The sequence below is a fragment of the Harpegnathos saltator genome, unplaced genomic scaffold (genome assembly GCF_003227715.2).
Source record: "Harpegnathos saltator strain DR-91 unplaced genomic scaffold, Hsal_v8.6 scaffold708, whole genome shotgun sequence".
NCBI classification, from domain to species: domain Eukaryota; kingdom Metazoa; phylum Arthropoda; class Insecta; order Hymenoptera; family Formicidae; genus Harpegnathos; species Harpegnathos saltator.
In genome coordinates, this window is record NW_020230547.1 from 248966 (window position 1) to 265393 (window position 16428).

General features: G+C 40.4%; 3 protein-coding genes across 7 annotated transcripts; all 3 read right to left on the reverse strand.

Moving 5' to 3' along the window:
- Positions 1–4410: 4410 nt before the first annotated feature.
- On the reverse strand, positions 4411–6992 carry Eth (ecdysis triggering hormone). 4 transcript variants are annotated; one of them, XM_025305670.1, is made up of 6 exons: positions 5990–6217; positions 5844–5914; positions 5312–5457; positions 5157–5238; positions 4982–5084; positions 4411–4819 (listed from the first exon to the last, which is right to left on the reverse strand). In XM_025305670.1, exons 2-6 carry the CDS (start codon positions 5893–5895, stop codon positions 4750–4752), a joined length of 453 nt encoding a protein of 150 aa, XP_025161455.1. In that variant the 5' UTR covers positions 5896–5914; positions 5990–6217; the 3' UTR covers positions 4411–4749. The 4 variants fall into 4 exon arrangements, with proteins under 4 accessions (XP_025161455.1, XP_025161454.1, XP_011147177.1 ...); XM_025305669.1 differs by having other exon boundaries at positions 4412–4819; positions 4982–5081; positions 5312–5496; positions 5990–6214; XM_011148875.2 differs by lacking the exon at positions 5990–6217 and adding an exon at positions 6981–6992 and having other exon boundaries at positions 4414–4819; positions 5312–5496.
- Positions 6993–7946: 954 nt separating this feature from the next.
- On the reverse strand, positions 7947–9502 carry SIFa (neuropeptide SIFamide). 2 transcript variants are annotated; one of them, XM_011148878.2, is made up of 3 exons: positions 9465–9502; positions 8687–8840; positions 7947–8214 (listed from the first exon to the last, which is right to left on the reverse strand). In XM_011148878.2, exons 2-3 carry the CDS (start codon positions 8814–8816, stop codon positions 8123–8125), a joined length of 222 nt encoding a protein of 73 aa, XP_011147180.1. In that variant the 5' UTR covers positions 8817–8840; positions 9465–9502; the 3' UTR covers positions 7947–8122. The 2 variants fall into 2 exon arrangements, with proteins under 2 accessions (XP_011147180.1, XP_011147181.1); XM_011148879.2 differs by lacking the exon at positions 9465–9502 and adding an exon at positions 9032–9103.
- A 1299-nt stretch (positions 9503–10801) lies between these two features.
- On the reverse strand, positions 10802–14523 carry LOC105187831 (uncharacterized). The gene is made up of 2 exons (XM_011148880.3): positions 14376–14523; positions 10802–13585 (listed from the first exon to the last, which is right to left on the reverse strand). Exon 2 carries the CDS (start codon positions 13583–13585, stop codon positions 12878–12880), a length of 708 nt encoding a protein of 235 aa, XP_011147182.1. The 5' UTR covers positions 14376–14523; the 3' UTR covers positions 10802–12877.
- Between the last annotated feature and the right edge of the window lie 1905 nt (positions 14524–16428).

The following is a 16428-nucleotide window of genomic DNA, read 5'->3' on the forward strand; positions in this document are numbered from 1 at the left end:
GATATTCGGATAATACACAAAAACCTCAGTTCGTGCAACTTCTGTTATCTGGGGACGAAAACCCGGTTGTCAAAGGGAGATTCCTGTTAAGTCAAGTATTTTCAGTTATCCCAATCGAGCTGAGTATTCAAGCGAATGCTTTCGCTGCAACAGATATCTTTTCTCGTCAGCAAGTATTTCCTTTTTTCGTCCGGTCCCTATTCCCTTACGCGAACCGAGAACTTGTTTTACACGGAAGATAACCTCGATTCGTGTAATAAAATGGAGGCCGGACGGGAACTCGGGGATGAGAAGCACGATACTTGTGTTATCGCGACCGAAAGCATTGATCTGAACATCATTGGGCTGCGTGATGCAGCAAAATAGACTTGCAGAAACCGCAGCAGCTCCATAAAAATGAGCAATATTTCGTTCCACCACCATCACCAGCATCGTGGTGGCTGGCCGTAGGCCAGGTTTTGCTCTGTGATTTTGCCTCGGCGGTCGCTTCTTCGAAAATACAGTTACTCCGACCGTCGATCTAACGTCGATCCGTTACGTAACACTCCGTGGAAACGCTCGTGTCGGCTCGACTCGGCTCGGCTCGGCGCGCGCGTTACGTGCGGTTTCCGTAAATTGCTATGTGCGAACCCGACCGTCCCGCGTCGCGCTCGACGTACATACCCGTCGACGTAGCGGCAGGGTCGGAGGTATCCTCACGACGCATTTCGCGCGCGCAAAGGGCGCCCCCTCGCACGAGCTAGTGCGCCGCGCCGCGCCGCGCCGCGGGGGAAAGCGAGCGCGGAAAAATCGCCGCACGAAAACCGCACGTGGCGAACGAGGAAAGCGGCGGAGAAAACGACGTTTCGTGCACGTGCGAATTATGCATCGGGCGTGATTACCGTGCGAAAAAATGCGGGAGAAAAATCGGAGATGCGCGAGGATGTTCCGCCGCCGAAGGGATCGTGCCGGATCACGGTAAACGTGTATGTTCGGGGAGAGCAACGGTAATTAGCTAAATTAAATAATACGCGGGGCAATTATTTGGAAAGTTCTCGCCGATGGGTGGTGGGTGTGCAGGTGTACGTTCGTTCGTGCGTGCGCCGGCGGATTTAAGGGATATCGACGCGCGCGGATTTTAATTGCAGTCCAACGGAGGGATTGCTTCGGGGTTTAGACATGCAAGTGACGGGGTAATCGTTGCGATTGAACAATTACGCAGCGAAGGGCGTAATAGTCAATGTGAGGATCACCACGTACTTAGGCGCACTTAGGGTCTGATACTTTCCCCCGAGTTTTCTTCATCATCACCATAGCCTCTTAACTTTCGCGAAGGATGAAGTTGAGCGTGTAGGTGATCTGTCTCTGCAGAACGGAAAAGTGAAGTTATTCCGGGAGATAATCCGCATCTTTTCACGAGCGAGCAACTACCGTCTGCAAATAATCGAGTCTATACTTGTATCGAGTCGCAAACAGTTGAAGTTAAGAGCTATACTTATCTTAAAACATAAACAGACCTATACGTGTAGCTATATTTAGTTAAAAGGCTGAAGCTATAAGAGATGGCGGTTTATACCGCCATCATTTAAAGCTCCTCAATCGGTTCGTCTATATTTTCGATTTCGCTTGATTGATTGGTAAAATGCACAAATAAAATCATGAGGACATTCGAGGAGATTTTACAGTTGAAGATACACCGCAGAAACGTCTTGTGCTGAAGATATGGCGGACGAAAGAGACAGAGAGAGAGAGAGAGAGAGAGAGAGAGAGAGAGAGAGAGAGAGAGAGAGAGAGAGAGAGAGAGAGAGAGAGAGAGAGAGAGAGAGAGAGAGAGAGAGAGAGAGAGAGAGAGAGATTCCGCTTCCCGATAATCTTGCGGGGATTTGGGTCACCGTGGCAAGAGAGTGAATCGCCTCGTGGTTACCGCATAATGAATTAAAATTACCGGTTGCGGCGGCACGACTTAAACACAAAGCGTTCCTCTAAAGGCAAGAATTATTGTAATTACAACAATTTATTGTTACAGGGAGCAGCCAATGGCGCAGAATGGCTTACACCTCACGGATCAATGGCGCTATCTAACGATAACTCTTTAAAATGTGTACATCGTATGCTTTAGCTGGCGACATCTTGGGTCCCAGCAGGAGATACTCTAAGCTGCAGTTATCTTCAAGTTTTTCCTAAGGTTAATATTTATGCTCTCTAATAAAATATGAAAAGATATTTTAGTATCATAAATAATTGTTTCTACTTGGTTTCATTCATATCTCGACTGAAATTATTATGACGCAAATTCGTCGTTGAGATAACAATTAAAAAGATTAATAATTTTTCAGACTTTAATGAAGAATATTAGATATTTAAGAAATAGATATATGTTTAAACAATGAATGATAAAAATAGATATTTAAAATTTAAAAACTCTCTGTTACTGTACTAACAATAAAATAAAATATATACAGTGGAGTAGAAGATAATTTTTTGAGGACATGTAATGATAATAATACGATAATAATCACATGATAATCATACTGAAGATTTTCAACCTGATCGCAATCCTTGATCAACCCCGAAGGTGTGATACTTCTTATGGTATCAAGAATCGCAAGGAAATTTATCGACGGCAGATGCGAGGGAGCGTTTACCTCGCGCGAGCCGACATCAGGACGACTCCTCCTCATTCGGATCCAGTCCACCCACGTTCGTATCGTCACGTGCTGGAAATGATCACGTGGCCCGCGAAGGTTCTGCCTCCTCATTATCATAACCGCTTCCACCTCATACGAAGCCTAAGCTGCCTCTAATAAGGAGCGGTATTCGTAATCGTGACGACCGGAGGGGGCCACGCGTTCGTTTTCATGCGAAATCACTACGCCATTGCTCGCTCGCTCGCTTTCCACTTTCCTATTTATCTATGCCTGTCGTTACGTCGCTCGTCAGCATCTCGTATACATTAAACAACGCCTCGCGGTGCTGCGTGTCTCGGACGGCGCCGTTTATCGGTCGATGCGGAATTACACGTTCACGTCTTGTGTATGCAACTGACGATCTTCTCGCTTTCCTTTACCGAGCGTTATATATCAGTGGTGTCAGTGTCCGGGTGCTGGGCTACTCCAATATTTATGGTACTTCCCGGGTACTCGCTCGCTTTGTTCATCACACGAGTACTCGCAAAATGGGTATTGCCCCGTATTTTCTGACTCCAAGTAGCCGAACGCTTGATTATTGCTTCAGGTGGTACTCGAGTACTCGTGTAATCGCGCTGCGATCAAAAAATAGGAATACCGCGAAGAGAGAGGGAACACATAAAACTGCAGGGTGGAAACTTTTATATCCGTACACATTTAAATATGTCAAAGATCCTTATCAGTTGAGAGATCGTGCACATGCACGTGGAGTTCTCGTCGTCTTTAGAAAGCTACACGCATTTGAAAAAATGCGAGCAGGTTTCATGCAAATATCGCTCGCTCGCGCGAGCGATAAGAGTAGCTCCGCCACCCGGAGTCTTCAACTTCGGACGGTATCAACGTCCATCTCGCAGCAGTCTGCTCTCGTGACTCGCCGCGATTGTTACGCGTGGCTGATAATTGCCGATTACATCGATCCCCGCTTGTTGCACGCACGTTTTCGGTAATGCCATTGCGAAGTGTTATTTGTCACATGACGGCTGGCGCGCAGAAGAGGGCATGCCCCGCATCGGCAATTTCAACGAACAACTGCCGCGCGCGAGGCGCCTTCCAGCGAGAAGCTAGTCCCTCGTGTAAGTATCGGTTCGATTGCACGAGCGATCTTCCGTAAGTTGCGCAAATTACAGGTGCCCCGTGCAAACATAATATCAGATTAATTAGACAAAACATACAGCGGTCGGCAGAAAATTATTTTCCCCGCAATTGTTGCAGCCTGCTGCCATCTCAGTCCGCAATTTCGACGTCTGGGGGCGATATGAGTACGTATTATTGTGTCACTGTCATGTGCAACTTTTTCTTCCACCTTTTCTCGCTCTTTCGCAGCAAACATTCGCCCTATTTCACTGCTTTCTTCTAGTCTTCTGTCCTTGAGTTGGCTCTTTCTGCGACGTAACAATGCGAGAGTGTCAGTGGTGAATAGCTGAGGATTTTGTCGCGTTGAAGAATGTGGATCGATAACACGCCCGGAAATTTGTGGATGGCGTAGCATTCTCTCTGATCTTCTCTCTGATCTTCTCTCCGATGAATATCCGAAATGTGAATAAACTCGAAGACGTCAATCTCATTTGGGATAATGTCTCTTTGTCCGTGACGAAGTGGAGTGAACTAAGCAACTGTGTGTTTTATGGGATTAACCATCTCAATAATGAAAGGTCGATCAAGGGTTAAAAGTTAAGAGCGATAGGAGAGGAAAGAATTGGTACGATTTGTCGAAATTTTATTGTCATCAGGTAAACATTTCTCTATTTACGAAGACAGTCAATAACATTATTGGAACATGATGTACATTAAGAATCTCTATATTCTAAATTGTTAATTTATTTCTCCGTCGAACGTGAACTTTTCGCAAATATCTTGTAGAATATTTCCAATAGCAATAAATTACGACTTAGTTTAGAAGACTAATCATCTGTGCTGGTAAGGATTACAGATTCAACGTGGAGAAGCCGAAGAAGGATGAAGGTGAAGCCGCTCTTCGTAGTTACGTATTTATTATTCTTAATTAAAACCCGTCACCGTAGCAGCAATGGTTAAAGCTCCGCATTTAGCGTTTCCAAAGTCGCGAGGGATACTTGCGTTCGCGCTAATTAGTTTGCGCGGGCACCGGTCTATTTCCAGTTCTCTTCTTCCTGTGCCACACTTCGTTATCGATGCTTCAACCAATTAAACAATTATTCAGTACATGTATGCACGTGCGAAGATACATTTTATTTTTATGTCTCAAAAGATCGCGATACTCTCAAAGTTTTATTCGGAGATTAAAAAATATGTTGGATATCCGACGTATATAGGATATATGGTTTTGCAAAACTCACTCATCACTGTCGTCCCTGGCGTATAAAGCTAATGTCCGCCACAATTCTTTCGGACCTTCAATCGCAAGAGGGAAGTTCTGCCAAGACCATGCGTCTTGAGCTACTAATAAAAATAATATCGGTTGACGGATCACCTGGTCAGACGTACTCGAAGGAATATACAAACAGATCTAACCTTTGGCGGTGTAATCGATTCGCCTTTTCGTCAAATCGGAATAAGTCTCCTGCTCGTTTTGCAGCGGTAGAGGATCGTTCAACTTGAAACGCGTGAATCAAACATTATGTAGCGCGACAATCTTTCAGTGAAAGCTGAATAAATACGTCAAATACCTGACTGTTTCTCCCAATTCGTGGTATGTGCTTCTCGGCTTTGTAGAAGAAATCTTCAAACTTGCCGCTTCGTCCCACTCGTGGTACATTTGGCACCTTGGCGATCTTCAGAAAAAAGGCAGGCACCTCTTCCGCCCTTGCGATATCTTGGTAGATCAACAATGTAATCACTCCAGCGAAAAGAGCTAAATACATTGCACCAAGTATAACGTTAAATCTCTTAAAAATTGAATAGAGGACGAATTAATTTCTTGCGTTGAAGAGATTTAACTGGCACTTTTTGAATGCTCCCATCTATCTAACAACGGAATTATACATTGTAATTCGATCTATAATTCTCACAATACCCCAAAAATCTTTCAAGAGCTTCGTTATTACAAAATCAACAAAGTCAGGTGAAGTTTGCGATAGGCAACGTGCAGAGAGGTCAATCTTTTAATTAGCACTTGAGTGAACACAAGCACACGTCCTCTCGATAAACTTATTATATAAGACACAAAAGAAAAAAAAAACATCGACATAATTAGCTCACCATTAAAGAATACACCTCCCATCTCCGCAGTGTGACTCCTTTGCAGCATCATCTCGAGCAAATCGTAATACCTGCAATGAATGAAACGCAGTTGAGTCTTCGAGGATAATCCTTCTTCTCCGGAGAGCACATCGTCGATTACGCGCCTCAAACACGAGCGTAACAATTAATGCGGCGTATAAGAAACTGCCGATCGCGACGTAGCATCCTCGATCCGTGGCCGATCCGTGAGTGATTGCTGAAGATCCTGTCAGCTCCCGCGGGAAGGATGCGCGTCTCGCGGGTGTTCGGTGAGCACTGAGCGATTTTTCGCGTACGGCTTCTTCCATTACCGCGAAGAGCGGACGAAGAGTGCTGCGAGGATTGTGGGCGAAGGAGAGTCGACAAGGAGTTTGCACCTCGGGAAACCTCATCGCATTTGAATTCTGCCGGTTGTTTGTATTCTCCCCCGTGCGCGGGACACGCGCAGGAATATTCAACCGAGCAACTCGCGTACGAATAAAATGCATTCTACAGAATGGATTCGTCGTAGGATGTAAAGGGGATGTTGCATTGCTATGTATTCGGCCACGGCGCGGATAAAGGTAAATAAAGGTAAATAAAATTCCGAAATAACCAACGCGCGGTCGACAACGTCTTTGGCGCGACAAATCGGGATTTCCGCGTAGATAGGGATTCAATCTTATTGTTAGAATTAACATTTGAGGTTTTTTTCTGCGATTTTTGTGATTTTCCACTTAATATTCTACACTTCAGATCTGTGTTTTGTGTTTCTGGGAGCATCGTTCGGAAAAAGTAAGTATACAATAAATAAAATTATTTTTATGCAAGTTATGATTGCAATATATGATTTCGGTTGCATTAGTTGCAAATCGCGGATGGAAATGCTCATTTTTCAAACGCGGTCACTATTTCCTTTGGAATATCGTAGAAAGCGTATGTTCCATTCAGACACGAGAGAGGGAGTGACATTTACTTTTCTCCCTCAAAATCGCTCCTCAAAAGAAAATATTGGTTATTCTAATTTGATGTCGTAGACACATGAGAGGAACTCCATTGAGAAGCGTACATTTTTTTAAGTGTCAAGAGAAAATGAATAAAGTCTGATTAGTGTATTAAATGGATAATATCGCTTACCTCTGAAATAAACTTCGATGTACTGAGTTTCCTGTAATCAGGCATCCTACATTTATATCGGATTAAAGAGCAATTAAATATTTAGCTCATGTGCCGCTTGTGGATTAACACGAACTCCCGTATAGTAGGGAGAATAAATTCGATTCGGTCGATTTTATCAGCGGGAGAAATATTGTCTTTCGTTTGTCCGAGTGTCTGACAATCTCTTATTATCATGTATAAAAAAGAACTTGATTTTGCATTTTTCACACGTCGTGCGTTTCTGAAAAGTTTGCAAAATTCATTCGATCATTTAATTAAATATAAATGTCACTACTATGTTTGGAAGAAAATTTATTAACCTTTTGGCGCGAAAAGCTTTTTTGTAGTAAATGCAAATTTCATCATAGTTAAATTTTCGTAAGTAAAATATTATGATATAAATGTCAAACATTTTACAGTTGCATACAAGTTAGGCGAATCAAATATGCGTCAATACTTTTACAGTTGATCTACATGTGAACATTTTTCTCGATCTGAAACAATAGGTTGTAACCCTTATCCCGGTAAATGGAGAGAGAACGTGCTTTTCATATTAAATGGTCCTCGATCTACATTTCAGGATGTCGACGTTTCACAGAGCCCCAATGAACTCGTAAGATTGATAAATTACGTCAAATTTAGCATCCGCTTGAGTTAGTAGGAAATAAGCGCGCGCGTATTCTGTTTTCTCTAATATCTGACTTTGACCGGCCATTATTAAGAAATATACGTGATTTTATTTTTTAATGCGCGAACATAAAATTATATTGGACAGCGTTCGTTGTAAACACATGTTTAATTAAAATAAGACGGAGGAGAGAGATTAAACGGCGAAAAATGAGATAAACACTACTAATTAGCTCCTTAAATCATGATAGTTTATTTGTGACATTTATAATAAACGCACCTAATTAAGGAAGCTTAAACCATCGCAATTACACAACATCGTTTCAGTAAATATATATTTTTATATGACGTATACAATAAATACTGGCAAGAGACAATGTGACGAACTTTCAAGCGCACGATTAGGAGTTTTTACAGGAGCTCGGTTGATTACATTGTTTCATGAGTTGATCGGTCGGTGAAGTCGTGAAACATCTGGATCTGCGTTTTTATCTTCAGTTGGATTCTTGTCGAAGGAGCCAAGCAGTGCACGTTTCGCTGGCAACTTCGCAAATGGTTGACAGAGAGCGACTGGTAACATCGTAATCTGAAAATATTAAGTGAAATAATTAATATGTTTTATTTTCTAAAAAACAATGAAAACTGAGCGATAAAGACGGACAATGAAAAATTGGCTTATTTCGAACGATTTTACGAATATTAATAATTTTTAAATAAAGGAAAATTATCCCAAAACATTTGAGATAACTATTACTTTTTAATATCTCTGAAAAAATTATAAAATATGAATATCTCTGCAAAAATTATATAAAATATGAAATCAAATGAAGAATTAAAGACAAGGTATAAATCCAATTTAACTTTTCATTAAATATAGTTACATGTTATATAGTTGCAAATATACAAATGCTCAGTCGATATTTTTATTCAAGTATAATATCCGACAGATGGAGTTTATTTTACAATCGGATACAATTGTAAGCAACGATAGATTAAAAAATTAACACACATTGTAAAATTCAAGCTTGAAAAGACGTTCTGCGATAATTTGTGCTTACCAGTGACAGTGCTGGATCGTTTGCCGAATATGCTACCGTTGAAGGGTGGTTTTCTAAAGGCAGCATCTACGCTGAGGGCGAGGATTACCATGACAACGGCAAGGACGAGGGCGAGACGAACAGATACCATATTGGTGGTTTGACTTGTCTTCGACTGAAACAATAAATTACTTGTTAGCAGTTAATAATTCCAATCGTTTGCAAACTTGAGATCACACTTTGTTCATCGTGAAGGAATAAATCTTTATTAATGTACATAGAGTACACTCTATTGGGAATAACGCGGACAAATTATAAAAAGAATCACGACGAAAATACATTTTTGCGCCAAACGAAAAAGCTTACGTGCGAACGAACGGGCGGAACACTGGCTGATTCTTAGATGATCGTCGGCCACCGAATGTTACAAACGGAGCAAAAGCTGCGAGCTTTTATACTAGCGGGTGCGGTCAGAAGACAAATGTCTCTATCAAACGCAGTCGACCTACATTATTTGCAAGTGAACTCATCAATGAGTTTGCCCGACGAGATATTGATTCGTTGCGAAACATCAAAATTCATAATATCCGACGGTGACCGACTTGCTTGCAAAAATCCCGCAATAAGTTTCATGGAATTGTGAAGTTACTAGAATCGAAAATAATTCTTACGTTGCATCGAAGCGGAATTTAGCAACAAAAAATATAATTTACGTTCCTCTATATATATTCTTTTATAAAAGTTTGTAATACCACGAATTACAGCGATTATAAACAGAGTATACATGATGTGCTTTTACCTGAAGGAGTGAGCTGTATCCGAGAGATGGTTGGAACTTGACTGATGCCTGTCCGACGTTGGATCCGCTTTTATAGAGGGATGTTTGAGCTATAGAATGTAGAAAAAAGGCAAGCTATCAAAGAGTGTAATGAAATTGGGGCTTCCTGATTGCCTTTTACCTCAGGGAAATAAAAACTAGTTCGATCGCGTCAAATAGACCATACATCGTAAACCGTAATAGAATTGGTTGCGCTGTATAATTTAGATAAAACCAATTACCACTTGACGTTTGTTTAAAATTATTTTCTTCTAAATTACGTTAAGAAAATCGAAGTTGATTCAAATTTTATTATGTTGTCATGAAAGTAAAATATACGAAAAAGAATTGATTGTTAAGTAATCTGTCCACTGCAACACAACAATATTATTTTACAAATTGCAAATAGTCGTATACAGAAATATTTATCAAGAAACATGATTTTATATGAAAAATATAAAGATGCATGATTACTTGTAAACTGATCTTTTGTGCTCAATGGCAAGATACGATACGACAAATAAATATTGATTTTTGCAGGAAGATAAATAATTGTTTATTAATTTTCAATCGTTCAACAAAATAAATTGTACGAATAACAGTTACCTACAGTTGGTATATATATATTTTAGATCTACATTATCATCAGTTGATAAAAGGCACCACTGCACTCTTAGCAAATGGTACATCTTCTGTGATATTTCAATATTTTATTTCAGGATAAATAGTGTAGCATTGCTGATATTATCATCCATAGAAACCAGTAGCTTCTAGCATTAAGTACAGTATAGTTTTGTCATTATTGTCTACAAAATACTTATTTTTACATTAACATAGTGGAGAAGATATTTTGCAGTAATAGAAAATAGGAAGAAATATGATTAGAATCTCTTCAGCATTTTTATTCCAACAATCATCGTTTGTATTACCGTATGACAAAGCATAAGTGTACATTAAACCTTAGCATTATATATACATAATTTACAATCACAGCACACAGTACAAATATAATTAGAAGATTAATGTGGCTAAACTAGGCTTACATGAATGGATATATCGAAGAACTAGTTAAGTAAGTAACTTTGATTATTTTTCACTTTTGTCAAACTTGTAGAGAGGATAATAAAATCTCATTTACGTTATTACATTGCATATGAATAACTCTTGGAAATCGTGCGTATTTATTTAATAGATACATAAATGTGAAAAAATTGGAATTTCGGGTCTCAGCTTTTTCTTACGTATCACTTTAGAGAATGCACAGTGAGTATTTACAGATTATATTGCAATTACATCTACTGCCTGGATAATGGATTATTATAACCGATTCTTCATCATGCTCTCGACAATCGGCAGATCCGAGATATTTGTTACGTGTATTATTGCGTGTCTGCTTTCTTCTTCCATTTGCGACACTGAATCTATTACATATTAAATATATTATAGTTGCAACATTTTTCTCAGGCACTCAACAAGTAACTCTTTGTTCAATCACTGTTGTGTTAAAAAGTTTGCAGATAACGAACTAAGGTGAGAAGGCGGGTACGTCTGCAAGAACGATAGCCGAGAGCGCGATAAGATCGAAAATGCATCGCATAGGCATTCTAGATCTACGTCTTATTGTCGCGTCACAACTTTTTTTCTTTTTAATCGGCGATAATGAACGCGCCGACTATTTGTCGTACGATCGAGAGACCGCTTCGATACCGTGCTCGACAGCTCTTCGATCGGTAGCAATCAATGACGATCGATGACGTGCTGGCCGGACTCCATGCCCAAGACTTATCGCATTAAACAACAAGTAACTATCTGTGCTTTATCGCTCTATTTATCGCTTACGTAATGTCATGTAAAGCGGTTACTACCGCCAAAGTAACAAACCGACTACAAAATGGAAGACGTGGATTTTGTCTTGTCGCTTATTTATTTAACATCCCTATCGTCATGTAAAAGCTATCTATCGATCGCTAGGTGAATTATAATCAGCGCATGAATGCACATTGCATATCATGCGCGCGCATACAAATAGAATTTATTGCATAATACACATATCACACATCGATGTCCTGTCCACACGTCGCAATTTCTTTGGCCGGGGCTTTTTGTGCAATCAATATATAGGCAAAGCAATCAGTCCGCTTCAATAAGAAGACACAATTGTGCGTACAATATCAGAAAATTTGCGCGGTATAACTTTTTACTGTGCAATACTTCATTACTCAATGTAATAATTTATCTTAAAGCGCGCAGTTTTTAGAAGAGAGAAAAATATATGCAAAATGTAAGATACACAAAGAAATGCGACAAAGATGTGATATTTCGCTGCGTTAATGACTCGACTCGTGCTCAGTGCGATGTGATTATTATCGTTGAAAGATACAAAAAACAATATGTTTTATTGCACATAGATTATGATTACGTTTCGTTGTACGGTCGCGTTTCTGGAGAAATACGCGTTATCTGAGATACCTAAGCTTTGTCAGAGTTGACATAGCGACAGACATCTCAGTTGCTGCTAGATAAACGTTTCCTTGATCGAGGCAAAGTATAAGACGAGTCGTGTGGACCGGACCTTGTGTAAAATTCTTAAGCCTAAAGCAGTTACACCAATGTTACACGTACTAGGCGAAATTTCTTATGACTTCTATTACAATCATTATAACTCAACGTCCCACGATTGCGTTCTAACACGTCGGACGTCGGCGAAAAACTCTTTGGAACTTTCGTAAACGTGTTTTACCTCATATATTTTATATTCTCATATTGTAGAGTGAATACATTCTATTCCAGATTTATCCGAAATTAACTGTATGCAACGAACAGTACAAAGACACATATAAAAACTAGAAAAGTACAAATAGTCCCTCCTTTCCAAAACGGAAAAATCAATTTAGCTCGCAACTCGACTGCTTTCTTGTCTCTGTACAGAGTTATCGATTGTAAGAAGTAATTGTAAGATACATATAGAGTTAAGACTGCCGAATAATAATCTATTTTCTGTGTAATATTAAATTATTTCGCTTATAGGAGGATCACTACCACATGTTAAGACGATGAACTGTCGGGAGAGGAAAGTCGTGACGGTTCAAATGATTAAAGTCGAAAAAGTGTCATACACAGCTCTCTCTCTCTCTCTCTCTCTCTCTCTCTCTCTATCTCTCTCTCTATCTCTCTCTCTCTCTCTCTCTCTCTCTTGCTCCCTCCCTCTTTCTCTTACAATTTTCCCTGATTATGCCGAAAGTCGCTTAGTCTAACGAGCCCGGATCGGGCCGATTAACCTACAAGATATGTAAATTCATGCCCTCCCATGCGAACTCCTCCCCATTACCTCTTCCTCGACGTATCCCCTCACAGTGTGAGGTGCGGATCACGGTGTGATGTCACATCTGCACGCGTTATCGCCACGAGCTTTGTTGCACTGCTGCTTGCACCGCAGTCCAGTACGCAGTCCATGTACCCCAGTCAACGCTATCGTCGTCCTCGGAGGAGCTGGACGCTGCGTTGGTGTCCTGTGTTTGATCAGCCTGCAGGCGTACGGTGCCGCCGTCGTGACGGTCGACGTCCACCGCAGGCTGCTCGGCATCGTATCGCCTCGGTTTCTCGTCCTCTGCATCGCGTATCGGCCGGCTTGCAGCTTCGTAATCATCGACAATCGGGCCGTTCCCCTCAGCACCGGCGTCTTCACGGGACAGCGCCGCGTGGAGAACGAATATCACGATTTCCCCGAGGGGCGAAGACGAGACAATTTCCTCCGCCAGCTCGTCCACCAGCGAAGAGACCCTCGCGTTGCTGCGCATTACGCGGCTCGACGAGCAACGGCATCCTCGGAATGCACCGAGGAACGATCTCAGAGTGGAACAGCTAACTCGCACGGAGGACGGCAGCCGGTGGTCGCATAGCTTCAGACAGCGGCTGACGATAATCCGCGCCTGGTCCAGGACGGAGCCGGACTGGGCTGCCCGGAGCTCGCAGACTCCCTCGGGAGACGATCTCGCCCTGGGGTGGCAAAGCAAGACGCATGCGTCATCGACGGGAGGCGAAGGGACGCTCGCGGCGCAACCCACCAATGCCAACAGGAACACCCACCGGAGCGGAGGCGTCATCTGAAAGTGATGGCTAATCAATACCTGAAGTGGATGTGGAACTTCACGTTCCGATGCCAGCCACGTCGAGAGGAGCGCGCGTACGGCCAAGGAGGAATTCCTGGAGTCTGACCGCTCCCGAGTATATGTTAGGGAGACGGGATTTTGTGGCCACTGTGAGAGATGAAGGAGGATGGAGTCATGTAGGACAGTCTCGTTGTGGGATTCTAGATGATGTAATGAACGCTCGCCGATGGACGTCACGCGTATTAATGAACATTGGATTTTAGTCGAATTGTCTCGTGGCTTTCCTGCTGATCTCGAAAATGAGATACATATGTTCGGTCGAAGCGTGAATAAGTATGTCTTGAAGTTATGGAACATTTCTCTGTCATTTGTAGGAAATGATGGCTGCGAAGATTTGTGCAGTCTTGTTGCACAACGGACGACTTGTGTCGCTAACAAGAACCGAAGCTACATTGACTCAGCAATAATCAAGGCGATTGAGAATTATTTCGATTGAAAATTACGATGGTGATATGAATTACTCATACGAATCGTTACTAAGGATAGTTGGAGCGCGCATAGTAAACTGTATATATATACGTAAACGTTTCACAACTGTGCTGTGCAAATCAAGTTCTATATGAAAATATGATCCGAAACATTTCAATAGTCACTTTGTATGCATTCCTCAGAATTAAAAATTAATTCCTCACGTTGCACTGTTAAGCAATGAATTTTTGTCACTTTCTTCACTTTCTATCGCGAATATCAAGGAAAATAGCACGGATGAAAAAAATGAACTCACCTTTATTTGTTTGATTTTAAATAGAAAATTTACACCAATAACACGCACCAATTCACTTTGATTTAATCGCGAAATAAAGCGGGAGACTTGTACGATGCGTGCTATTCACTAGACTGCTTCATCACCAGTAACTCGTATCATATTGAAGCTCTATCAATCACTACAGTCGAGTTACATGTTATAAACCACATCTTGAGATTATGATGATAACATTTCCAAACAACTTATATCTCTGGTAATCTATATCTCTGGTAATCTATAGAAAATCAAGACTCAATAGCATGTCTGTGAAGATATCGGTTTTCTGTGCGTTATATTTATTTTATCATCTGTAATATATCTTTAAAATAATCTTAAAGTTTTAAATAATTTTTAATTAATAATTTAAATAATTTTTTATTAAAACATCTGACGTTGCATATTAAAGAGAAAATATCTCTTTATTTAAAATTTTTTAACAGTAGCATTAATTATACAATATCTAAAATAAAATATATTTAATACAATTAAATAAAATAATTAGCATTTCAACGTCTTCACTGTAAAGTTCATAGTGCGATCGATCGTTTAGGAAGCATTAAATTTCGAGAAAAGATTAGATAAAATAGATTACAATTTGATAGATAAACATATAAACTGATTAGAAAGAAAAATTTAAGACAAAATTTAATGTATTACTGATCCATGAACTTAGTTGAAACTTCATATCTGACTGCTGAATCATCGTCTTTTATTTAAGAAATTTTCGATTTTTTTCCACGAGTAATGCTGCTTTCAGGATAATATTTAGCCAAATAGAATTTGGTTATTTATTACAGACAAGAGCATAAATATTTTCTAAAATAGTGCGGAAATTCTTCACACAATGGAAGTGATAAAAGATACTCATTCAATAGCATAGGCAAAGTATACATTGGATTATTGATAAGATGTGGCGACGCAATGTCGTGGAGGATTTATTCATTACTTATTGGATCAATGGAGTGTCGATATCAACATAAATTCGGATATAATGTAGATATAAATCATTGGAAAAGGGATGATATTTGCATTCGCAAATCTGATATGCTGAACGCAAACGAAAACATTGAGTAACTATACAGACGAATTTTTAATCCAAAATATTGCAAAAAGTTATCCGCAAACGACGTGATTCGGATAATATTAATATTTAGAGATGTGCGGTCGGAAAATAATCGAGGAAAAGTAAAAATGATTAAAAGAAGTCCATGATAATTAGTCGCAATATAAATACTTGATCTTTGACGCTAAGTAAAGCCTAATACTTGAAGAAGTAGCCGGTGATTAATCACCGAATAAGTACTCTGGAACGTGTTTTCCAAAACTCGATAAAAAAGCTTTATCGGAACTTATTCGTTTTCCTGCTTCTGGCAAGATGGTGTATCACAGTTTGAAAGGAAAGAAAGAGATTAACGACAGCAACGAGAAATTAAATATGCTGCGTTTGTATAACGACGCCATATATATATATATATTTATTTATTTATTTATTTAAATAGCAAATCCGCTTCCAAACGTTACACGGGAGACGTCGGTTCAATTTAAAGTTTCCCGAAACATTCACGATGAAGAACGGGAAGTTTGTCAGTTTCTTCGTGACGAGGCTACCCGTTCTCGAAGGACAAGAAGTAGATGCGAGATCGATGCTATCTGACTGTGGTTCCATTAAATCGACCTAACCCTCTCTCTGCCAGCCACGGTGAAATAACTTGGATCCCCTCTTAAAACAGTCACTTTGAGCTAGTAGTTTCGTGAAAATTTAGTGCCAAAGCTCTTCGACGATAATGCCTCCTTGATAATGTCGCTACCCACGTGCGAATCTCAAACGATCCGTTTCCTTCCAGCACGGGAGAAAATGTAACTCTATTCTTCAGTCTGGTAGAATTCGTGTGATAAATAACATAGATCGTAAATTGTTATGTTACATGCCATCTTGTTGTAGCGGATTCGCATTATAAAGTCAGAGAAAATCAGGGAATTGCTTTCAAATAAGCAAATAATAAATTATGAGAAGCTCATATCTGCAAGGACG

Bases quoted from the DNA above. Each gene is read 5' to 3' on its own strand.
- SIFa (XM_011148878.2), bottom strand. From the start codon at position 8,816: ATGGTATCTGTTCGTCTCGCCCTCGTCCTTGCCGTTGTCATGGTAATC. The intron at 8,215-8,686 runs GTAAGCACAAAT...TAATATTTTCAG, and splicing joins ACGATCCAGCACTGTCACTG to ATTACGATGTTACCAGTCGC.
- Eth (XM_011148875.2), bottom strand. From the start codon at position 5,895: ATGATGCTGCAAAGGAGTCACACTGCGGAGATGGGAGGTGTATTCTTT. The intron at 5,497-5,843 runs GTGAGCTAATTA...CAATGTATTTAG, and splicing joins GGGAGGTGTATTCTTTAATG to CTCTTTTCGCTGGAGTGATT. The intron at 5,085-5,156 runs GTTAGATCTGTT...TATTTTTATTAG, and splicing joins AATCGATTACACCGCCAAAG to TAGCTCAAGACGCATGGTCT.
- LOC105187831 (XM_011148880.3), bottom strand. From the start codon at position 13,585: ATGACGCCTCCGCTCCGGTGGGTGTTCCTGTTGGCATTGGTGGGTTGC.